At 40.7% G+C, this 25581-nt stretch overlaps 1 protein-coding gene across 1 annotated transcript in view; it reads left to right on the forward strand.

Moving 5' to 3' along the window:
• Positions 1-24825, forward strand: part of MTHFD1 (methylenetetrahydrofolate dehydrogenase, cyclohydrolase and formyltetrahydrofolate synthetase 1) — an 85826-nt gene extending 61001 nt beyond the window's left edge. Inside the window, exons 22-28 of the mRNA XM_070751049.1 lie at positions 1405-1446; positions 2601-2701; positions 7966-8143; positions 12664-12771; positions 13886-14038; positions 20644-20752; positions 24530-24825. Coding sequence (XP_070607150.1) covers positions 1405-1446; positions 2601-2701; positions 7966-8143; positions 12664-12771; positions 13886-14038; positions 20644-20733 — 672 coding nt within the window. The 3' untranslated portion in view covers positions 20734-20752; positions 24530-24825. The remainder of the gene's footprint in view (positions 1-1404; positions 1447-2600; positions 2702-7965; positions 8144-12663; positions 12772-13885; positions 14039-20643; positions 20753-24529) is intronic.
• The last annotated feature ends 756 nt before the right edge of the window (positions 24826-25581 follow it).

The raw sequence follows: 25581 nt of genomic DNA on the forward strand, positions 1-25581 counted from the left end.
AAGAGCCCAGGTCCGGAACGAATTAAACTCGTATCTCGAGGTACCACTGTATGGATATTCCAGACTTGGCAGTAGAGATCAATTTGGATCCAGGATGACCTGCCACATTAAGATAACATATATCAGTGAGTTTGAAGGAAAGAGAGAAACATGTACACCAACAGTAGGGATCCTTGAACTCTTGGGCTTTCAACAAGCAAGACTTAAGAGCGGACTAGCAGTAAATACAACAAATGGAATTTGTTTAAAGAAACTTCTTTAGTTTCCATTTGACTGAATAGACAAGTGGCACTATTTGCTCTGGAAAACTTCTCCGATCTAGCAATTCACTGTTTCCCTGCATGGGACTTGTCATTAGCACTTAGGACTTTAGTAACTAACTCCTTCAAGACCATTAGACAAATTTCCATTACTATTCTTTTTAATTTGAGGGGAGTGGATTTTGCTGTATCCAAACTCTTTTTCTTGTCCATACAGTAAAACCTCTAGTCACAACTATAATTCATTCCATAACTTTGGTCACAAACCAATTTGGTCGTGACCCGAACCTAATTTTGGAAATTTGGCACTTACAAAAAAAAATAGCACAAAAGGGGAAATTGGCTGCGGACAAAAAAATGTGAATTTTTTTGGTCGGAACCCGATTTGGTCGTGGTCAGAAGCGTTCATGACCAGAGGGTCAACTGTATATTGAATTGAAATTATACATTCTAAATTGTTATATAAATTCAAACAAGAAACAATGGTAATTTGAATACATATAAAGCAGATGGGGAAGATATTGCAATAGAATTACCGGTATGCACTCTAGAAGAATTTCATAATTCTTTCCCAAACTCCATTTATGAAGAAATCTGCTACATGGCAATGGACCAGATTACCTCCGGAACCGCCTGCTACTGCACGAATCCCAGCGGCCGATAAGGTCCCACAGAGTTGGCCTTCTCCGGGTCCCATCGACTAAACAATGTCGTTTGGCGGGTCCCAGGGGAAGAGCCTTCTCTGTGGTGGCCCCGGCCCTCTGGAACCAACTCCCCCCGGAGATTAAAACTGCCCCCACCCTCCCTGTCTTTCGCAAACTACTCAAGACTCATTTATACTACCAGGCATGGGGGAATTGAGATAGCTCTTCCCCGTAGGCCATTACAAGTTATGCATGGTATGTTTGTGTGTATGTTTGGTTTTATAATAGGGGTTTTAGTTGTTTTTATTATTGGATTGTACATGTTGTGTTTATTATTGTTGTTAGCTGCCCCGAGTCTGCGGAGAAGGGCGGCATACAAATCCAATAAATTATTATTATTAATTATTAATAGATTTCAGTTTGTAATACAAAAATATAAAATCATGATACCGGGAGAACATCTTTTTCTTTCTTGATTTTCTTGTTCTCAATCTTTTCAGGTTATGGCTGGAGTCCCCTTGCCCAAAGAATACATTGTAGAGGTAATGATTGTGCTTTTGATTGTGTTTTGAATGTATATATTATTTTTTGGTTTATTTATTTTTATTATATTGCTGGCTGGGGAATACTGGGAGTTGAAGTCCAAATATCTTCAAGTTGCCAAGGTTAGGAAACACTGTCTTAGAGGCACCGTTTTCTATTATTTTGCTATATTTATTTTATTTATTTGTTTGTTTGTTTGTTTGTTTGTTTATTTATTTTGTCCAATACACATTGAAGAGAATAGACAAGTAGTAATATATATAAAGAAAAGGATAGAAGAAAAGATATAAAAATAGAAGATAAGATATATGAAAGGAAGAAAAGATAAAGGAGATAAAGGAGAGACAATAAAAGCAAACGACCTAAAAATTACATACAAATGTATTTGCAATGTTTCTCTTCATGGGAAGCAAGTTATTAAAAGGCAGAAAAGGGTAAAATACTAAGTCAGAAAAACTAAAGATGAAAAGATAGGGAAAAAGGGGAAATGGAATACAGCTAAATCTTGTTTACACTGAGAGGATTCACTGTGCCTCTCCATATGGTGCTATCTTTGTAAAACCATCCTTCTACCACATCTGTTTATAAAATACATATTAGACAGAAGAATCTTAAAACTGCTAAAGACTTGTACATTTGATCAAGGGCAATTTTTATGTGATTTTAAACATTTATTATATCAGCAGTATTCATCTGAAGATACTTCTAACTATTTTAAAGAAGGATCTTTAACGATCCATGGAGCAGCATCCTATATCTTCAACACAGTTGGATAATGTGGTGTCCTCTAGCAGAAAATGAAGAATTGTCTTCACCTTTCCACCTCTTTGTGCCATTCTTCTTCTTAAAAGATTCTTTCTCTCTTTCTTTTTTTTTTGTAGTTTTTAAAATGAAACTATTTTACTGTCGAATGCAGTCTTTTTAAAAAATTTATCCAACTTAGCCTGTTTATTTCTCTTCAGTACGTCTTTTTTCCTTTTTTTGTGAATTGAAAAGTTAAGTTTGTAAAATAATGTAGACTAACTCCCCCACACACAAACATTTTATTTTCATTCCAGCTTTCTTTAACATTCAACAACTTGATTGCCATGAGACACTTAACTATTTGTTCCTTCCCTGAAATAATCCCTTGAATTCTCTTTGTCGCATATAGAATATTCCACTTCTGGAAAATGGTTGTAGTAACCTGCGCAAGCAAATCGAAAATGCCAGAATTTTTGGTGTTCCAGTAGTGGTGGCAGTCAATGCATTTAAGTAAGTACAACAAAGGACAACAAAGTTCAAACTTCACAGTTTGGGGTGGATGCCATCTATTAATGTTCTTCAAAATGTACTCAACTGGAAAGGGCACAAGACATAAATTATTGGATAAAGCTTGAACATTAAACTTGATTTAATTGAAGTTTAACTTAAATGTAAATCACAACAAATACAGTAATACCTCGTCTTACGAACCTAATTGGTTCCAGGGGGAGGTTCGTAAGATGAAAAGTTTGTAAGATGAAACATTGTTTCCCATAGGAAACAATGTAAAATCAATTAATCCGTGCAACGAAAAAACCCCCGCAAAAAAACGCCGCCGCCCGGCTGTCAGTTCGGGTTTGGCGTTCGGGTTCAGGAGGACGCTGGGAAGCCCCCTGACTGTTTTAAAAGGTGACAGCCGGGCAGCGGGCCTCTCAGTGGCCTCCCGAACCCGAACTTTTGCCGAACTTCCGGGTTCAGCATTTGGGAGGCCGCTGGGAAGCCCCGCCGCCCGGCTGTCACCTTTTAAAACAGCCAGGGGGCTTCTCGGCGGCCTCCCGAACGCCGAACCTGGAAGTTCGGGTTTGGCGTTCGGGTTCAGGAGGATACTGAGAAGCCCCCCGGCTTTTTCAAAAAGCAACAGCCAGGCGGCGGGGCTTCTTGGCGGCGGAGGGTTCGTAAGAAGAGGCAAAAAATTTCTGAACCCCGGGTTCGTATCTCGGGTTGTTCGTAAGACGAGGGATTCGTATCATGAGGTACCACTATACATTTGAAATGATTATTCTTCATATATTCAGTAATTTTCTCCTTGGTTTGCATTAAAAGAACAATTCACTCACAGCTTTTAGAGATGTCTCAATACTTCAATAATGTAGGAAAAAGGGGTAGTAAAATCTAAGATAGAAGAGATGGGCTGTTATCGCTACATTGCAGGAAACAACAAGTTTCCTGCACATCCTCATTTTTGAAAATTAATGCAGATAAAATATGAACATATGTTAGTTTTTGGCAAACACTACAATCTTTTCTAAGGTCTATTGAGTGCTTCTGTCAGATCAGATTTTCAGAAACCTGGTTCACACATAAAGGTAGATGAGTGGGTGGTGATTTGAAATGTGGTAAATATTCGCATGTCAGATCACTTGTAGGGGTAAATAGAATATATCTTCTATTTTTTCCTAAGCCATCTGTTGGTCCTTCTTGCATGTGTTTTTGGTATTTATATACAAATGTAATATTCACATTTTTATAGTTTTTACTATTGTTATGAGCTACCCAGAGTTGTGCATTACCATACATTTTTAAAAATAAAGTAAATAAACTGCACAGATTGGATAAACGAGGTTTGCTGCAAAGACTCTATTCTCTTCTGTTGCATCTCTATTTCAACCTTGTAAAAAATCAAAGTGCCCTGGCTTATCAGGCAAGGCTTTTTTGTGTTTGCCAGATGATTTGAAGGAGATGATCTCAGAATGTCATGAAGATGAAACGCTTAATGATTTGCAGCAAGCATTAACAGAATAAAAATTAAGCCTTCCCCAGCTTCTCTTACCTCAAAGGAATATTTCATGTTATTCCTCTTCTACTCACTGTAGCTGAATTGCCTCTGTGGTTTTTGCTCCAGAAATCCCATCCTTCTAGATTCAAGTCTTCAAGCCCACACTGGAATATCAGCCTCAGCTAAAGAAGCTTAAGCATCCCTTTTCTCCTACAGGATATAGTTCCTTTGTTTCCCAGCTGGCATCCATGTTCGAGGAAATGGCTCAGTTCTCCATTCCACCTTGAAGGGTTTGGGGAGTTTTACAAGGCTAAAAAGTACAGCAAGATTCCCAGCCATGTTTTGCTTTCTTTCAACCCTGCCCGTATAGCTTTTATACTCAATTTGAAAGGACTCACTCCCTAATGTTGAATATTTAATTCTCAAGGAGGTGGTTGTTTTTCTTTCACTATGATCTTCATCAAGATTAAACATTCTGCATAGTTTATTTATTTATTTATTTTATTTATTTATTTTTTCCAATACATAATACACATTGAAGATAATAGATATGTAATACTGTAATATAAATAAAGAAAAGAATAGAAGAAAAGATATGAAAGTATAGGTGAACATATTTGAAAGGAAGAAAAGATAAATGAGATCAGGAGAGACAATTGGACAGGGGACGGAAGGCACACATGCACTTATGCACGCCCCTTACTGACCTCTAAGGAACCTGGAGAGGTCAATCGTAGATAGTCTAAGGGAAAAATGTTGGGGGTTAGGGGTTGACACTACTGAGTCAGGTAATGAGTTCCACGCTTCGACAACTCGGTTGCTGAAGTCATATTTTTTACAGTCAAGTTTGGAGCGGTTAATATTAAGTTTGAATCTGTTGCGTGCTCTTGTGTTGTTGCGATTGAAGCTGAAGTAGTCATTGACAGGTAAAACGTTGCAGCATATGATCTTGTGGGCAATACTTAGATCGTGTTTTAGGCAACGTAGTTCTAAGCTTTCTAGATCTAGGATTGATAGTCTGCTTTCGTAGGGTATTCTGTTTCGAGTAGAGGAGTGAAGGGCTCTTCTGGTGAAGTATTTGTTTTTCCCTTTGTCAAATTATTCTCTTTTATTTTGAATGTGTTTGTTTAATCAATTAATATAACCACCTGCTTGGTAGGCAGTTCAGTGCTAGTAGCAAGGGTTTAAAATAGCCAATATGAAGAAAATAGAATGGGATGAGATGGGACAGGATGGAACGGAAAAGAACAGAATCATTGTCCAAGTGGGATTGGACATGGAAGGAATTTGTCCCTGGTGCCTAAGTTCTCAGTGTATGTACAAATAATAAGTGATATATCACAAGTAGGGGCGGCATACAAATCTAATAAATTATTATTATTATTCATAAATATAATAAGGTGCAATAAAATAAAATACATTATTGCTCTTTCGACCAAATGAATGAAGCAAACCAAATCAGGAAACTATAACAAAAAGGCTACAAGTTACTACAGTTTATTAAGATAGGCTCCAATAACCACACTGCTCAACAAAATAAAGGGAACATTTAAACATCACAATATAACTCCAAGTAAATCAAACTTTTGTGAAATCCAACTGTCCATTTAGGAAGCAACACTGATTGGCAATCAATTTCACATGCTGTTGGGCACATTCAACTTTGTACAGAACAAAGTATTCAATGAGAATATTTCATTCATTCAGATCTAGGATGTGTTCTTTGAGTGCTCCCTTTATTTTTTTTTTACCAGTGTACAGTGGTCCCCCGATCATTGCGAGGGTTCCGTTCCAGGACCCCTCACAATGATCGGTTTTTCGCAAAGTAGCGCTGCAGAAGTAAAAACACCATCTGCGCATGCGCAGATGGTGTTTTTACTTCCGCCGCAGCAGCGAGGAGCCGAAGATTGGGGTTTCCCCACCGCCCACGCAAACTCCTCGCTGCCGCTCGCCCGCCCTTCGCCCACCCACGCCGTTCACTCACGCCGCTTCCCAGCTGAGTCCTGAAGCCAGAAGGCAAAGGCGAACTTCCGCGTTTGGCTTCGGGACTCAGCTGGGAAGCGGCGCTGGGGTTTCCCCACCGCCCACGCAAACTCCTCGCTGCCGCTCGCCCGCCCTTCGCCCGCCCACGCCGTTCGCTCGTGCTGCTTCCCAGCTGAGTCCTGAAGCCAAACGTGGAAGTTCGCTTCAGGACTCAGCTGGGAAGCGGCGCGAGTGAACGGCGTGGGCGGGTGAAGGGCGGGCGAGCGGCAGCGAGGAGTTTGCGTGGGCGGTGGGGAAACCCCAGCGCCGCTTCCCAGCTGAGTCCCGAAGCCAAACGCGGAAGTTCGCCTTTGCCTTCTGGCTTCAGGACTCAGCTGGGAAGCGGCGCGAGCGAACGGCATGGGCGGGCGAAGGGCGGGCGAGCGGCGGGCGCGCGGGCAGGCAGGCGGCGGACAAGCGGCGGGCGGACAAGACAAGCAGCGGGCGCAGCAGCAGCAAGGAGTTTGTGTGGGCGGTGGGGAAACTCCTCGCTGATGCCCGCCGCTCGCCCTCCCGCCAGCAAGAGGGGGAAGACCCAGGGAAGCCGCCCAGCAGCTGATCTGCTCGGCGCCATCTACGCATGCGTGGCCATAGAAAAAAGGGCGCGCATGCGCAGATGGTGTTTTGACTTCCGGGTTGAAAAATCGCCATATAGCCGTTCGCAATGATCGGGATCGCGATACCCGGGGGATCACTGTATATCTTGTAAGTGTATCTGTACCTTCTCTCCCTCCCCTTTTTTAAAATTAAGTCTGAGTCTCTTTCTTGTGCTATAGTTTCCTGCTTAACACATGCTATTAGGTATGGTTTGTTTGAACCATAATCATCACAATTTCAAAACTAACCATGTCTGGCAGTAATTTTAGTCCTTGTATGTGTTCTGCTGGGCTCTCTGGTAGACTCCTCCCAAAAATTCAGAGGTACAAATTTCAGACACACACACGTTTGAAAATTCAAAACAATGTTCTTTATAATGAAAATTCACTTAACCTAAGCCCTCTTTTGGTATAGCAAAGAGCACTCGTCTCCAAACAAACTGGTAATTTGTACAAGTCCCTTATCAGTTCTGTGATACTTAGCTTGCAGTTGTGAGGCAATTCACAGTCCTTCTTCTTTCACAAAGTGAAACACCCTTTGCTCTGGTTTAGTTTCAAAGCAGGGAAAAATCAGCACACAAAAGGTCAAAGTCAGTAAAGCAGGCACGAAACACAACGATCAGATAATCCTCCACAATGACCAAACCCACAGGCTGTTATTTATAGCAGCCTCACTAATCACCACAGCCCCACCCAACCAAAGGTGGCCTCATTTTCTTTGATAATAATCTCTCAGTTGTTGTTGCCTATGCATCGCTCTCCGCATGCGTGGCTGTATCCTTAACTCTTGTTCCGAATCCAAGGAGGAGATAGATAATTGATCTCCTTCTGAGCTGTCTGCCACACTCTCCTCTTCCCTGTCACTCATGTCTTCTTGGTCAGAGGAGCCTTCATCATCAGATTCCACCAGGGGCAAAACAGGCCTGCAGCATGTGGATGTCTCCCCCACATCCACAGTCCTTGGGGCAGGAGCTGGGCCAGAGCTAACCACAACAGTATGCTACTAAAGTTCACTATTGCTGAAACTGGAAAGATGTTTTGTACAGCATAGAAGGCAGGGCATTTCCAGTATATTAATTATAGGCAATGGATTATTTGAAAGGTTAAGTATTGGTATATTGGCATTCTAATAGAAAACCCGGTAATGTTTGCCTTTGCAGATCAGATACAGAGGCAGAATTACAACTGGTCATCCGGATGGCTAAAGAAGCTGGTGCTTGGGATGCTGTCAAAAGCACCCACTGGGCTGATGGAGGTAAAGGAGCTGTGGCATTAGCAGAAGCTGTGCAAAGGGCATCACAGGCCCCAAGCCATTTCCGGTTCTTGTACGACGTGGAGGTAAGGCTTTGTTTTGAATCTTTATCTCTTTTTAGGAGAAGTGAAATGCTAAGGAAGAAAATGCAAAACAAATAGATGGAAACTATGGCTTGTTTTCTAACTTTGTATGAAATGGATTTGCCCGGTGATTGTATTAACGCAGAGATGCACATGCAACTCGGCATTTGAAAGGAAGACAATTTCTTTTACAAATAATTTACAATATGGAGAAAATGACAGTACAGTAATGGAAGGTGGGTTTTTTTTTCTTCCCTGCCTTCGGGGGTGGATGTCATTTTAAATGCATCATTTCAAGTAATCACAGTAGTTGGCAGAAATCAGTGTTTTTGCCTTAAGATTATTCTGTTCTACAATATTCGTCACTGAAAGATTTGCCCTTCAGCTGGAGTCAACTTTGGCTCCAAAATCATAATGAAGGCTAAGGGAAATGTGATAATCCTATTAAAAATAAGATTGGGAATAGCAAAGGAAAATTGAGGCTCACAGTTTAAAAACAGAAGTACGTTAATAGATGCTGGAAAAATTTAGCTGGGTAAAAATCTGGGATGAAGGCAACTTCCTGGGGAAAGGCCTTTTTGCTTATTTAGATTCTAAATTATTTAGGTTCTGGGTCCTTTGGCATTGGGTGGCATATAAGTCAAATAAATAAATACAGTGCCTGTTTTATTTACTGGGCTCCTTTGAAAGGAAATACAACAGAGGTGGGTTCCTCTCGGTTCGCACCAGTTCTATAGAACCTGTAGCAAACCGCTGGTGATGTCACAGAGCCTGTTCTGTCGGTGCTGGTCTGTGGACACCGCCATCTTTTTTTATTTATCCTGAGGATTGGAGAATGGCCAGTGTTGTGCCTATTCACAAGAAGGGCAGTAGAGAAGAAGCTGGTAACTACAGGCCAGTTAGCTTGACATCAGTTGTAGTTAAAATGATGGAGACTCTACTCAAAAAGAGGATAAATCAGCACCTAAAAAACAATAACTTATTGGACCCAAATCAGCATGGCTTTACTGAAGGCAAATCATGTCAGACTAATCTTATTGATTTCTTTGACTATGTCACAAAGGTGTTGGATGAAGGTGGTGCCGTGGATATTGCCTACCTGGACTTCAGCAAAGCCTTTGATACGGTTCCACATAAAGAGCTGATAGATAAATTAGTGAAGATTGGACTTAATCCCTGGATAGTTCAATGGATTTGCAGCTGGCTGAAGCGTAGACATCAAAGAGTTATTGTTAATGGCGAGTATTCTGAGCAGAGTCAGGTTACAAGCGGTGTGCCACAAGGGTCTGTTCTGGGTCCTATTCTTTTTAATATGTTTGTGAGTGACATAGGGGAAGGTTTGGTAGGGAAGGTTTGCCTATTTGCCGATGACTCTAAAGTGTGCAATAGGGTTGATATTCCTGGAGGCGTCTGTAATATGGTAAATGATTTAGCTTTACTAGATAAATGGTCAAAGCAATGGAAACTGCAGTTTAATGTTTTCAAATGTAAAATAATGCACTTGGGGAAAAGGAATCCTCAATCTGAGTATTGTATTGGCAGTTCTGTGTTAGCAAATACTTCAAAAGAAAAGGATTTAGGGGTAGTGATTTCTGACAGTCTCAAAATGGGTGAACAGTGCAGTCAGGCAGTAGGGAAAGCAAGTAGGATGCTTGGCTGCATAGCTAGAGGTATAACAAGCAGGAAGAGGGAGATTATGATCCCGCTATATAGAATGCTGGTGAGACCACATTTGGAATACTGTGTTCAGTTCTGGAGACCTCACCTACAAAAAGATATTGACAAAATTGAACGGGTCCAAAGACGGGCTACAAGAATGGTGGAAGGTCTTAAGCATAAAACGTATCAGGAAAGACTTCATGAACTCAATCTGTATAGTCTGGAGGACAGAAGGAAAAGGGGGGACATGATCGAAACATTTAAATATATTAAAGGGTTAAATAAGGTCCAGGAGGGAAGTGTTTTTAATAGGAAAGTATACACAAGAACAAGGGAACACAATCTGAAGTTAGTTGGGGGAAAGATCAAGAGCAACATGAGAAAATATTATTTTACTGAAAGAGTAGTAGATCCTTGGAACAAACTTCCAGCAGACGTGGTAGATAAATCCACAGTAACTGAATTTAAACATGCCTGGGATAAACATATATCCATCCTAAGATAAAATACAGAAAATAGTATAAGGGCAGACTAGATGGGCCATGAGGTCTTTTTCTGCCGTCAGACTTCTATGTTTCTATGTTTCTATTTGGGGAGGGGGACTTTTTGCTGATTTTTTTTCTTCTGCACGTGCACAAAAGCTGAGTTTCCGGCACTGTGCATGCACTGTCTTCTTGGTTTTAGCTTGGGGGGGGGGGGGCATTTTTTTAAAAAAAATCAGCACTGTGCATGCGTGCACATACTTTGCACCAGTGATGGGTTCCTACGGGTACTGTCAGGAACACAGTACCGGTAGCAAAATTTGGAGCTCCACCCCAGAGGACCCAATTAATAATAATAATAATGATAATAATAATAATTATTATTATTATTTATTAGATTTGTATGCCGCCCCTCTCCACAGACTAGGGGCGGCTCACAACAGTGATAAAAACAATATATATTGACAAATCTAATAGTTTAAAATCTAAAATAACAATTGTACATTTAAAAAAATCTAAAAGCAAGGAACTCCAATATAAAAAAACATACATACAGTCATATCATGCACTAAAACTACATAGGCAGGGGGAGATGTCTCAGATCCCCCAAGTTTGACGACAGAGGTGGGTTTTAAGGAGTTTACAAAAGGCAAGGAGGGTAGGGGCAGTTCTAATCTCTGGAGGGAGCTGATTCCAGAAGGTCGGAGCCGCCACAGGGAAGGCTCTTCCCCTGGGTGCCGCCAGACGACATTGTTTAGTCGACAGGACCCGGAGAAGACCAACTCTGTGGGACCTGACCGGTCACTGGGATTCATGCGGCAGAAGGTGGTCTCACAGATATCCTGGTCCGGTGCCATGAAGGGCTTCATAGGTAATAACCAACACTTTCCACTGAAAGATGTTGAAACAAAAGGCATAAGCCACGACCATAGCATGGTAGTGAAAATTTTGGTAGCCCATCACTGCTTTGCACCCATGCATCAATGTAGCGTAGAAGGAAGTGAACCTGCAGTGAGATAAGTTGGAACCCACCCCTGAAATACAGTATTTAAATAAATTTCAGAAAGGGAAAAATCTTGGCTATTGAGCAGAGTATTAGGATTATGACAACGGAACCAGATATGCGGGATTATCACAGCTGGTTGTAGAAATATTTGTTTTGGCTTCCATGGGGATATTAGCTGAACCAGATTTATAAATGCAGACAAATATCCTGGCTCTCTTCAACTAAATCTAATTCAGGTTTCATGGTCTTTGACTCAGCAGCACAATCAAATTATTTTCCAACATCGTCTGCAGCTGTTCCCAGTAGCCAGAACTTGATTTCTATGTTCAGGAGGAAAATAATATAGTTTTAAAACTTAGTGTCTTGATGATGGATGATTTGAAAGAATACTTAAACTCACTAGAAATCATGCTGTTTTAGCTGTCATTAAGTTTCTGTCCACATTTTTTCTTTCTTAACAGCCCTGAATTTTAATGTCCTACAACAATTTGAAACTTTCTTGTCATTCCTGTCAGGTTTCTTGATATTTCCTCTTCTTTTTTTTAAAGTTATTTGATGGAATAGCATAGAGAAGGAGTTGTTTTTAAAATGTTATGTCTTCTCGTGACTTATAATTGTAGGAAGCTACATTTTATATGTATTCATCTACATGATTTAGAAGTTTCATTAAAGTTCTTTGCCCTTTGTATGTGCAGGCCAGCTGATTTTTGAGTCTCTGCCATATTTGCAGGAGATGTACATACATGCGCAAGGGGGTCACATGTGTATTCAGGGGTTACGCCCCCCCCCCCCCTCTGCTGCCCACTTTTGGTCCCAGGAGGCTACAGGGAGGGCTGCTAGGTCCAAAATAGGATATGGGGGGGGGGTGTTGCATGCACATGTGCAGGGGCACACACATTGCATTAGGGGTGCAGACACACGCACACACTTTCAACATGAAATGACAAAAAACTTAACCAGCACTGGTCTAAAGGAAGCTTTTGTGAGATTGCATCAGGCTTCTTTTAATTTGTATTATATTTTATCTGAAGAAATACCTAGAAATAGCTGTTTCTGTGAAACTGGGCTGGTATACTCTGTTCTCCAATGCCCCCTGATTGTGTTGAGATTTTCATATTGATTTAGAAATTTGGGGGACTACAAATCCAAACATATCTGGGTAGCAGCAGATTAGAGAATTCTGGCCAAGATTGTCTGCTTCCAAGCATCCTATTTTCCTGTTGCAGTTATATTATAGTACATTTTCTAATGAAAAAGGATGTTTGGAGAAACTGCAGTGGTTTTCTACAGTCTAAAGGGTTGCTGTGTCTTAATTCAGCATGTTGTGAGGATCGAAGGAACTCTCTAATATGTTTTCCCCTTTTTTGTGTTCCTAGCTGCCAGTTGTAGACAAGATCAGAATTATTGCACAGAACATCTATGGAGCAAAAGACATTGAACTGCTGCCAGAAGCGGAGTTGAAAATCATTCAATATACCCAACAGGTACACCTACAGGCATCCTGTGTCTGGGCTAAATTTAATGCATCTTCTGATTTTATTTGGACATGCAAGGCAGAATTGGGCATAACTACATTTTTTAAGAAATAAAACTAGTGCAAAATTCTTTAGAAATTTTTCCTTTTTGAAGAGAAGACGTCTTTCAGCATTTTGTCATGGTTTTAATATGGCACTTTCATGAGATTATATTCAAAATTTCATAATAATAATAATAATAATTATAATTATTATTATTATTATTCACTAGATTTGTATGCTGCCCCTCTTTGGAGACTCGGAGCATCTCACAACAATAACAACAATTGTTAATTTAAAAAAACATCTAAAAACTCATCATTTAAAATCATGCAACACAATCGAATAGGAGAGATTTAACAGACAGGTCAACAGAGTTGGATGGGACCTTGTAGGTCATCTAGTCTAACCCCCTGTCAAAGAAGGAGACCGTACACCATTTCTGACAGATGGCAGTCCAGATTCTTTTGATTAATTATGTATTACATATATCACACAAACAGTTTTAGATGAATTCATACAAAAACATTCTTTCTACATGCTATACAAGAATTTTTCTTCTTAATTTCCTGCGAATCCATTCAAAATGCATTTATCACTTTTCAAATTTGATAGTTTCTCTGGATTTTTAGTTTACTGGATATCCCAGAATGTGTGAAGGGCCCCGTTTCTTGCTTAAATTGAAATATGTGATGGCGTTTTTTCCTGCCTGCCATATATATTTAATGTTGGACTGATCTATCTAGAAAATGCTTTATATATTTAGCGCCAGGGACACACCTACAACATTAAATGGGGGCAGACAACCCTGAAATGAAAGCGTAAGAGTAGATCTATGTCGCTTCCTTGCTGAGCCTACTCGACTATTATTTTTTTAATGTTAAAACTAAAGGTCCTGTGATAGACAGAGATAATCCAACAGACTCAGATGAATCAATTTGTGACACAATTGATCTGCTTAAACTAAGAAAGGCTAGAGCCAAATGAATGTGACTTTGTATAATTTGGTAACCTTTTTCTGGCATGCACTTCAAGTGATGTCCTTTCCTTTGCAATCATTGTCCTTTCTCTGTTTGTCATCTAGGGATTTGGAAACCTGCCTATCTGCATGGCTAAAACCCATTTGTCATTGTCTCATGACCCGGAGCAGAAAGGGGTGCCCACCGGATTCATCTTACCCATAAGAGATGTCCGAGCCAGCGTGGGTGCAGGATTCCTTTATCCCTTAGTAGGAACAGTAAGTGTCCCAGTTTGGAAGTCTTGAATTAACATAAGTTGGATCCAGTTAGGTTACAATTTGATTATTTGACTTCAAGCTCCCTTTATTTTTATAAAAAGACATGCATGAAATTCTATACAATTACTCATATACAGTGGTACCTCTACCTACAAACGCCTCTACTTACGAACTTTTCTAGATAAGAACCAGGTGTTCAAGATTTTTTTTGCCTCTTCTCAAGAACCATTTTCCACTTACAAACCCAAGCCTCCGAAACTGTAACCAGAAAAGGCAGGGAGAAGCCTCCATGGGGCCTCTCTAGGAATCTCCTAAGAGGAAACAGGGCTGGAAAAGGCAGGGAGAAGCCTCTGTTGGGCTTCTCTAGGAATCTCCTGGGAGGAAACAGAGCCAGAAAAGGCAGGGAGAAGCCTCTGTGGGGCCTCTCTAGGAATCTCCTGGGAGGAAACAGGGCCTCCACCCTCCCTGTGGCTTCCCCAATCGCACACATTATTTGCTTTTACATTGATTCCTATGGGAAAAATTGCTTCTTCTTACAAACCTTTCTACTTAAGAACCTGGTCACGGAATGAATTAAGTTAGTAAGTGGAGGTACCACTGTATATCAATTATAAATTAATATTTCAGGTCCAATAGGCAGTTTGGTACATGTAGGAACCATGTTGGTCGCCTCTGAAATAAATGACATTTATTAGCTGATTTTTTATTCGTTGACTTGTTCTTCGCGTGTGTTCCTTATGATTAAGGACTTCTTTCTTTCCTTCAGTGTGCTTTGTATGATTTTTTTAAAAATAGATTTCTACTAAGCTCAGTTCTGCTGTAACATTTCTGAATCTAGATTAGCTTCTCATATGTTACGGGGAATATCACTGGCTTAGGGTCAAGAAAAAGAGGAAGGAAGGAGTAGAAAAAGAAACTGCTTTCCAAGTTGTATTTTTCAACCCCCAAAAATGTTCTTTGGTATAAATAGAAAAGCACATATTGTAGCAATGTTCAGAGGACTCAAACATTTCATCTTGTGTAAGCATCTTCAATTTGAATGACTTCCGTCTTAATTAAGCATTGAGTCTTCTATACAAGGCAATCCATAGCACTAGTTGATTTTTTTAGCCTTCCCTATGGGACCAAATGATAATAAACAAAGTTGAGAATTTAGGAAGCAGGTTACCTGACAATAGCATGCTGCTTATGCCAAGAAGAACATAAGCTGGTGCATAGTAGCAGGAAGCCTCATTTTTAGTTAAAGCAGAAATGAATAACTTACAGGGTATATGTAGCCCTCAGCCCTTTTTGTATTTCTGTGTATATGGATTTGAGAGTTTATTGGAATGCAGCGTTCCCTGTAAGCTGTGCGCGTGCGCGCGCCCCAAAATACCCCCCTGTGCACCCTTTTCCATGGGCGTGTGCTCCCCATCCCCCTGCCAGCCTGGGGGGAGCGGGGGCGGGGAGGTGCGGCAGTAGGAGGAAAGGGAGCCGCGGCCACCCCTGCCTCCCCACGGTGCCTCCGGCCAAACGCGCCCCTGGGTTCTCGGCCCTGCCCCCTGCCCACCCGATCCGCCCCCTCTCCTCCTCCGCTGCCTCCTGCCTTGGGGCGCGACTTCTCCCATGGCGGTGGCGGCTGCCCCTCTCGCAGCCCCTTCGCTGGGAGCGCTTTCGTCCCAGACTTCCAGCAAGGGGGCTGCAGCAGAGGCAGGGCAGGCGTTCCGGAAGCGCTCAGAGAAAGCGCTCTCGCAGCCCCCTTGCCGTCGGTGCCTCCGTTCTGGAGCTCCGCCTCACAGCTGATCGCCCTGCCGCCGCCCCACGGCTACTGCCCAATGCCGCTGCTGAGAGAAAGAGAGAAAGCGGGGGGAAAAGGGAGAGAGAGAGAAGAGAGAGAAGAGAAAGAAAACAAGAGAGAAATCGAGAGAGAAATGATAGGGGGAGAGAGATAGCAAGAGAGGGAAGAGAAAGAAAGCAAGAGAGATAGAAAGAAAGAGTGAGAGAGAGAGAGAGAAAGCAATAGAGAGAGAGAAAGAAAATGAGAGAGAGAGAAAGAAAGAGAGAGAGAGCAAGAGGGGGAGAGAGAAAGAGAGAGAAATGACTCTTGATTTAAAGCATATGGTAAAAAGCACCCAAATAATAACAGAGAAAAAAAACCCAGCCGTTTGTGTGTGTGTGTGTGTGTGTGTGTGAACTCTTGAACCATTTCCAATAGCTCACTTCTAATTGGAAATGGTTCAAGAGTTCACACACACACAAGGGGGGAGGAGACAGGAATGGAAAAAGAGAAGATAATAATAGTAATAGATTTTGGTTTTGTTTTATTATTAATTTCTTTTAATAAAAAAAGAAGGGATTTTTTTTACTTATTTATTTATTTATTTATACTTCTATGCCACCCAGTCCCAAAGGGACTGTCGCTCAGACAATATACTTTTCCGCCCACACCGAAAAAAAATTAGAGGGAACATTGCTGGAATGTATTTATTTATTCGCTGCCTCTTGCCAGTGTTGACTCCTGAACAAATCCATGCAATTATCTTAGCAATATTTTTGGGGGAGTGGTTTGCCATTGCCTGTTTCAGTTGGTTTTGTGCCTAGGTTAAGACTAGAACTCACAATTTCTCAGTTTCTAGCCAGTTACCTTAACTACTACACTAGATTGACTGTATCTCCTGCTAATATTCAGAGGAATATTTGGGTGAGAAGAATATGAGCACCAGAACAAACTCTAACTCTCTTCCCTCCAGGCACTTATTGCACTTTAGAAGTATATTGGACCATACAGTAGTGACAGCCATGCTATAAAGTTTAAAAATGCCACACAAGGGTTGTCAATCTGTTTCCTCTTAGATATAAAAGAACCCAAGCACCCAGGCCCTCAGCATGATAACCTGTAGAACAGGGAGTCAAACTCAAGGTTCCCGGGCCACATCTGGCTCACGGGGTGCTTAAATCTGGCCTACAGGGCTGTCCTGGAAATAGCAAAAGACTGGCCCACAGTGCCTCTGGCAACATGCTTTTCCCCATTCCCTGTTTTGGCTAGCAAAGTGCTGCAGGAGGCCCGCCATCTAGTCTAGCCCTTCCCCGGCCCCAGAGAAAAACTATGGTGCTAGTCCAGCCCTCTAAGAAATCCAGTTTGACACCCATGCTGTAGAACAATGTTGGTTCCTCTTTGGAAGTCTATGGGTGCAGTTAACGAAGAATGGTAGTGCATTCCAAAGATACGGATTGAGTTTGTAATCTTGCCAAGACCCACAAGATATAGGTAGTTCTCAATTTAGACCACAATTTGGACCAGAATTTCTATGGCTAAGAAAGGCAGTGTGTGTGGGGGTTTTTTTTAGTGAGTCATGCCTGGTTTTATTACCATTTTTGCCTGGTTCTTAAAATTGAATCACTTAATAGTTGCATTCATGTTAATGAATCGTGCAGTCATTAAGCAAACCCAGCTTTCCCCATTGACTTTGCTTATCAGAAGCTAACTGGGAAGGCTGCAAATGATGATCACATGATACTGAGAGACTGCAACCATCGTAAACACAGGCTGGTTGGTGTAAGCTTGGATTTTAACCATCTCACTATAGGGATCTTATTACCAATTGTAAGGCACTTTTTTGAGGGCCGTTGTAATTGAACAGTCACTAAATGAATTATTTTAAGTCGAGGGCCACCTGTACAAAGATCTGATGACTCCTAAATCGTACTTACAAAACTGCTGCCTCGGGTAACAGCTGCTACAATGCCTTTCTTATATCCAATGGAGAGATTGAAATAAGTATCCTACCTTGGATTTAAAATAACTGGACGGGTTCCTAGAAAAAGTAATATAAGGTGAAAAATTACTGATTATCCTTCCTAGTTTAGCTTTTTAAGAGAAAGAAGAAAGAGTATATAGAGCAGTGATGGCAAACCTATTGCATGCGTGCCACAGGTGGCACACGGAGCCATATCTGCCAGCACGCAAGCTGTTGCCCTAATTAATCTGCAATGCGCATGTGTGTGCTGGCCAGCTGATTTTTGGATTGTGCAGCGGCTCTGGGAAGGCGTTTTTAGCCTCTGGGGGCAGGGAAGTCATTTTCGCCCTCCCCAGGCTCCAACAATATCTCTGGAGCCTGGGGAGGGAGAAAAATAGGCTTACCAGACCTACCCGAAGTTGAGAAACGTGTGAATGGGGGTATCATGCATGCATACACAGGGGGCAAGGCAGCACAGGGGGAATCACACATGCGTGCAGAGGGGGGCCAGGAAGGCATTGAATTATGGGTGTGAGCACTCACGCAAGCATAATAGCATGCGCACATGGCCTTTTGGCACCCAAGGAAAAAAAGCTTCGTCATCACTGATATAGAGCATACAGTAGAACAGGGGTCCCTAAACATGGTGACTTTAAGACTTGTAGACTTCAACTCCCAGAATTGCTGCATAGCTGGCTGGAGAACTCTGGAGGTTGAAGTCCACAGGTCTTAAAGTTGCCAAGTTTGAAGACCTCTGCAATAGAAGTATCATATTGCAAGGAAAAGATGTATGTAGGAAAACACCTAGTGCCCCTTCTCCAATAATTGCTGAGACTTTCAACATGTTTATATTCTGTTCACATGTCCTATATTCAGTGTGGCCAAGACTGTGGCCTTAGCCAATGCAGGAATGTTAATTTAAAGTTTAATGAAATGTTTGGTTGAGATAGAGCAAATGTATCTTGAAAGTAAATGTTTTTCTTGTTGAAAAGATTAAGTAATCCTTCTCGGTATAGTCTGGAAGTTATAAATTACACACACAGAGACACAAAATATTTATGTGCAGGATTGGTTTCTGCTGCTTCTTTTTATACCTGCTTATTTTACATGAATAAAATGTTAGATCATTTGTCTGCCTAGTCTGCAAGGGTGTTATAGCAACTTTTCACAGATTTATAGACCTCTCAGTGACGCATGCTGCTGCTGAGGTCTGCAACAGTGATCATTCTAACCTTCTATTAACTATCACGTTGGCTGCCTGAAAAAGTACTATTCACAGTTCAAATGTCAAAATCCTGACTTTTATAGTCCTGTAAATGGAATTCTGGAAATAGGTCTAGATTCTGGAGGACAGAAAAAAATCAGGGTGAGAATAAGTGGTAATCCCAGAACAGATCTTTGTGGCACACCGCTTGTAACCAATCTGCTCAGAATACTCGCCATTAATAGCAACTCTCTGATGTCTATGCTTCAGCCAGCTGCAAATCCACTGAACTATCCAGGGATTAAGTCCAATCTTCACTAACTTATCTATCAGCTCTTTATGTGGAACCGTATCAAAGGCTTTGCTGAAGTCCAGATAGGCAATATCCACAGCACCACCTTCATCCAACACCTTTGTGACATAGTCAAAGAAATCAATGAGATTAGTCTGACATGATTTGCCTTCAGCAAAGCCATGCTGATTTGGGTCCAATAAGTGATTGGTTTTTAGGTGCTGATTTATCCTCTTTTTGAGTAGAGTCTCCATCATTTTAACTATAACTGATGTCAAGGTAACTGGCCTGTAGTTACCAGCTTCTTCTCTACTGCCCTTCTTGTGGATAGGCACAACACTGGCCATTCTCCAATCCTCAGGAACATCTCCTGTTAACAGGGATTGGTTAAACAAATCAGTCAGGGGGGTAACAATGACAAATCTGAGTTCTTTAAGAACTCAGTGCCAAGTTTTTTGATTCTTGGCCCCATGACCAACTAATTTTGGAGAGCAATATTTTTCGGAGTCTGAGACGCATCTTTTTACCACCACCACCACCCCAAAAAAACAGTGTGAAAACTTGGGTGCGTCTTATATACTGAATGCAGCCCCACCCAGCCACTTCCACGCTTTGGTCTCTGGCTCGCAACGATTTACCTCCTTGCAGCAAACAGATTAGCATAAGGAAATGAGTATCAACCTCCGGACACACAGCTGATTCAGAAACAGGCAAGCCACATGCTAGAACTGAAAGTGAAACTAGCTGCAAGGAGGCAAATTGCTGAGAGATGGACTGTGGCAAAGTTGGACTGCTGGAACTGCTAGGAGATAAGTCAATAACTATAAATGTCTATAGAATGTTCAAATTATCAGACTTATTTTTTAAAGACTGCTTTATTGTTCATTTTATTGTTAATAAAATGAATAAGTTTTTTAAAATAAATGCTTGATCTGAAGAGGCAAAGTGCTATTATATCTTCTCTTAAATAGCAGAGAATACTTACAGAAAGCCTCATCAATTTTAAAGATCTGTAAAAGTTAAATCTGAAATGTAACAGTGTCCTATTTAGTATTAAGATAAGGCAGCTGGGTTAAACTCTTGAGTTAGTCATGTTTGGAGCAAATCTATTTAAATAATTGGGAGGAGTTAGTGTGACTACATTTAAGAAAACGCTGACATTAATATATTGTCATAATGTACATTTCTCCAATTCTTTGCTATTTCTATGGGTCAAGCACATATGCACAGAAATACACAGCAAACAGCGTATATCACCTGTATTGTTTGCCATTTGGCAAATTGCTGAGAGGCAGAGGCCTCTTTTCCTTGTTTTCCTCCCCAAAAATTAAGGTGTGTCTTATACTCTGAAAAATATGGTATGTGTTTCAGACCAGTTATTTTTTCATTCCAGATGAGCACAATGCCAGGACTTCCTACCAGGCCTTGTTTCTATGACATTGATCTGGATCCTGTGACTGGAGAAGTAAATGGACTATTCTAAGACAAATCAACAACCAAAAGTGAGTATTTGAGAACATCAGTAGGTGTTGCTTTACTCTGTGAACCAAGACTTCACAGGTTTTTGAGAGGATTTGGGCTAATGTGTACTTTCAGAAAAACATCTGCCATGGCTAATCAAATAGTCATTTATTAAAAAGCAACTGGTGATTGTCTTTTGGGATGAGTGCAGATAGATGGTTGCACAAGCAAAGCACAAAGTTGTAACTAGCCCTTTGTTTTGCTTACAAGGATGACGGTGAGGACAATATGGAATCCAGAGGCATTGCTGGACATTGCTGTTAAATTTGAAATTAATGCTTCCTTCCGTTTCTCTTCATTAGACTTGCTTTGTAGTCTGATTATCATCCTTGTCCCCCTTCAGTTTGAGTTTTTTTCTGAGTCCTTCTTAAGATGAAGAACCCAGAACTGTGCGTAGTACTCGAGGTAGGATGTGCAGAATTAAGCATTCTGTAAATTTCATCCTCTTTCTATAATTTTAATTTTGTTTTCTAAGATGAATCTTTTATTCAAGTCATTACTACTGAAAATAAAGAGGCCCCAGGGACTGATATTTTTTCCCCCTTGGCTTCCAACTCTCTCTCTAATCTGATGAGAGTAAACTGGCTGAGTATGAGTTATATAGAACACTGTCTGAATACAAATTGCGCTGTATCTGTTAAACTATTATGCCATCCAGCCCATATTTTAACTATCTTGCTGATCATTAACTGCTTTCCGACAATCCAGATATACTATGTCTACATTATTCTTAATAATAATTAAAATAGGTTAATTTTTAAAAAGATACACATTGATGTTGCAAAACTTGTTCATGACAAATCCATGTTTTTATGATGCTTGCATATCCTTTTTTTTATTATCTGCTCTAAATATCAATGTAGGTTGACTGGTTTGTAGTTTACTGCCGCTTCTTTTTTTCTCTTTTTGAACATCGAGCTGACATTTGTTCTACACGAGTCGTCTGTCACTCCATCAGTTCTCTAAGATTTCGCAAAAGGTCTCAGACCATGAATTTATTCTTTCTCTGTTCTGGGATGTGGTTTTATTTTTCCCTGGAGATCATGTTTCTGTCAGCCGGGAACATCAGTGCTGCCATTCTGATTTTCCAAGTTTCTCAGTATGATACATTTTTGCTAGGATGACAATGTGTGGGGTCGAAGAAGCCTGAACCAAAATAAAATTAAAATAGTTCTTCCATTTCTTTGTTAGCTCTTAGCTATTATCTTCCCTGAACATTTTGATATATTGGTTCTTTTCTTTTCTTATTTAGAATATATATCTAAATACAGTGGTCCCCCGATTATTGCGAGGGTTCCGTTCCAGGACCCCTCGCAATGATCAGTTTTTCGCGAAGTAGCAGTGCGGAAGTAAAAACACCATCTGCGCATGCGCAGATGGTGTTTTTACTTCCGCCGCAGCAGCGAGGAGCCGAAGATTGGGGTTTTCCCGCCGCCCACGCAAACTCCTCGCTGCTGCCGCGCCCGCCGCTTGTCTTGTCCGCCCGCCGCTTGTTCGCCGCCTGCCTGCCCGCGTGCCCGCCTCTCGCCCGCCCACGCCGTTCGCTCGCGCCGCTTCCCAGCTGAGTCCTGAAGCCAGAAGGCAAAGGCGAACTTCCGCGTTTGGCTTCGGGACTCAGCTGGGAAGCGGCCCTGGGGTTTCCCCACCGCCCACGCAAACTCCTCGCTGCCACTCACCCACCCTTCGCCCGCCCACGCCGTTCGCTCGCGCCGCTTCCCAGCTGAGTCCTGAAGCCAGAAGGCAAAGGCGAACTTCCGCGTTTGGCTTCGGGACTCAGCTGGGAAGCGGCGCTGGGGTTTCCCCACCGCCCACGCAAACTCCTCGCTGCCGCTCGCCCGCCCTTCGCCCGCCCACGCCGTTCGCTCGCGCCGCTTCCCAGCTGAGTCCTGAAGCGAACTTCCGCATTTGGCTTCAGGACTCAGCTGGGAAGCGGCGCTGGGGTTTCCCTGCCGCCCACGCAAACTCCTCACTGATGCCCGCCGCTCGCCCTCCCGCCAGCAAGAGGGGGAAGACCCAGGGAAGCCGCCCAGCAGCTGATCTGCCTGGCGCCATCTACGCATGCGTGGCCATAGAAAAAAGGGCGCGCATGCGCAGATGGTGTTTTTACTTCCGGGTTGAAAAATCGCCATATAGCCGTTCGCAATGATCGGGATCGCGATACCCGGGGGATCACTGTACACCTTTTAAAATTATTCCTTCCATTCTTCACTAATGACAGTAAATTCTGAGTTTTTAGCTTTCATGAAATCACCTCTGCTGTCTCAGATTACCTACTTATATCTTTCCTTTGTGATTTGTTCCTCTTTCCATTTCCCATTATGTATTCTTTTTTTCAGGCCCTCGTTAGTTTTGTGCAGCCACATTTATTAAAATCATTTGCTGTATTTGCTGTTAGTATCCCCTTCTTTATGAATTTGCATCGGCCCTAAGTTCTTTTTGCAATTAGCTTCTGCTGATATGGAATGTTATTAACTTAACATTTTTCTAAATACAGGATATATGTTTGCCTCCTCGGTTTTTGTTTTTACTACATTTAAGCACCAGGGTCATCCTTCCAATATCCTACTCCTTCTTCTTCCATTTGCTCAGCCAAGTGTTTTCTGTTTGCCAGTATCAAACCAAGACTACCTTGTTCTCCCATGCATCCCTCCAGGTTTTGAAGGCGAAAGTACATCAGGAATTTTTGAAAGGACTATGCTTGCCAAAAAATGTGTCTCCAAACACATTTGTCAGGATAAGTTGAGTTGATAAGTTAATTCAGCAGCAAAAGTAGTTCAAACTATGTGAAGAATTACACTGGTCAACGCAAAAAAATCATCACCAAAAGTAATATGTCTGTTTTATGGAGTTTGATGTGCTGATTCCAAAAATATGCTTAGTTTTGCTCTATCACATAAACTGTCTGATATATAAGCATTTTAGTTATTGTTATTTCTGATATGTAGATTACAGTTTTCTTAATGTCGCCAGTATATTTCTTATACCTTATAATAATGATGTTGTTCCGTGGAAACTATACCTGTTATAGAAAAACAATATACATTTTTGAAGTCAGCACAAAAATGGGATTCAGAAAAGTACAAGGTCAACTGCGATGATTACAAAAATATTTTTTGTAGACCTGTGTTATTTTACAATATGACAATTATTTTATGAAGTGGAAAAGAGAACCTCTACTGCATTTTGGCATTATCTGGCTTCCACTTTGGAGAGGAAAATCTCAAAAATCACATTGCTGAGCTTTGGTGACACCTGTTCAAGAAAAAGCATGTAAATTTCACATTTTTTCCCAGTTAGAACATTACAGAAAAGTCAGTCTTCATTTAGGTGTAATCACACTCAAAATCACTTTTCAAACTGGCTTCTTTCAACAAAACACTGGAGGAAAAACACTGGAAGTCTCAGCCATATCAATTTAATAGAAATAAAAATATGATCCTTGGCTGTCAAAAGCTTGTCTGCCTCTCCATTATCATGATATATTGGTAATCTTTTATTTGATATTCATTTGTTTAAAGATGTGAGCTATTAAACAATATGGATCCTCCAAGTTTTCTATTAAGGAAGACATAAGATAATTTGTGGACAACATATGTGGAAATGCTTTCCTTTTTTTTATTTCCAGATGTTGAATGAATTATATTATCATTGATTTTTATAGCATAACAGATTATAATGTGGCTCTTTATTTTGTATGATTCATTTATTATGACTTGTACTTTTGTTACACAAGTAACTTAATTTCTTTTCTTTTGCAGATATTGAGGAAACTTGTTTTGACAAAAGTTGAATAAGTTCTCCGTGGTTCCAAGAAGTCATTCCTGGACTGTTGTTTCACAGAAACAATTTAAATCCTTATGTTTTTTAAAACACATCTTAATACTGTAATTTTAAATGGTGGTATGCTTTTTAGTTGTGACAAATGAAAGTCTATATTTTTAACATTGATACATTTTTTAAGAAGTTCACAACACAAGCCTGTATTCCTTATTAAAAAATATATATGGCTTTAACTTCGGATCCAACCTGATTAAATAAAATTTATGAACCATAATTTTTTATTAAGTCTATTACTTTTACATATGAGTAAACAACTAAACAAAAATGTAATTTTAGATGTTACATAGGTGTTGCAACAGGCACTACCATATGTCCATGTATTGCATCTTGCCATGTTAGGATAAAATCTATAGTTAATCCTCCTTTGAACCAATGCACTGAAATGAACACAGTTAAGTTCCATTATTTTTAATAGGTTTAACCTAAGTGGGTGCAAGACTAGATTTCTCATAAAGAAAGTAAACGACAGGTTTTAAATACACTTTTGTTTAAAAAATATTCTGTTCTGTTTAAAATCTAGTGGGTTAATGGAAGCACCTTTTCTGATCCAAGACTTTAATTTTACGTTCACTAATTAATCAGTTATACTTTTCTAGTTTGTTTGGTTTGGTTTGTTTGTTTGTTTGTTTGTTTGTTTATCTGTTTCTTTATTTATTTATTTTATTAGATTTCTATGCCGCCCTTCTCAAATGACTCAGGGCGGCATACAACATAATAAATACAGTACAATACACATGTATAGAAATCTAATATTAAAAGTTACTATTAAAAAAATTTAAATTGTTTTTTTTAAAAAACAATTTATCCCGACACAAGCATCCACATTCACCTAATCAATCACTCATGGCAATGGCCGGAATTGATCTCGATACTCAGGACATACATACTAGTTCCTCCTTTTAACATAAATATTTTAACCAAACTAATTTAACCATTTTAATGCTTAATTTTGATAGTGTTGCATGAGATA

Source organism: Erythrolamprus reginae, chromosome 1, assembly GCF_031021105.1.
Source record: "Erythrolamprus reginae isolate rEryReg1 chromosome 1, rEryReg1.hap1, whole genome shotgun sequence".
Taxonomy (NCBI): Eukaryota; Metazoa; Chordata; class Lepidosauria; order Squamata; family Dipsadidae; genus Erythrolamprus; species Erythrolamprus reginae.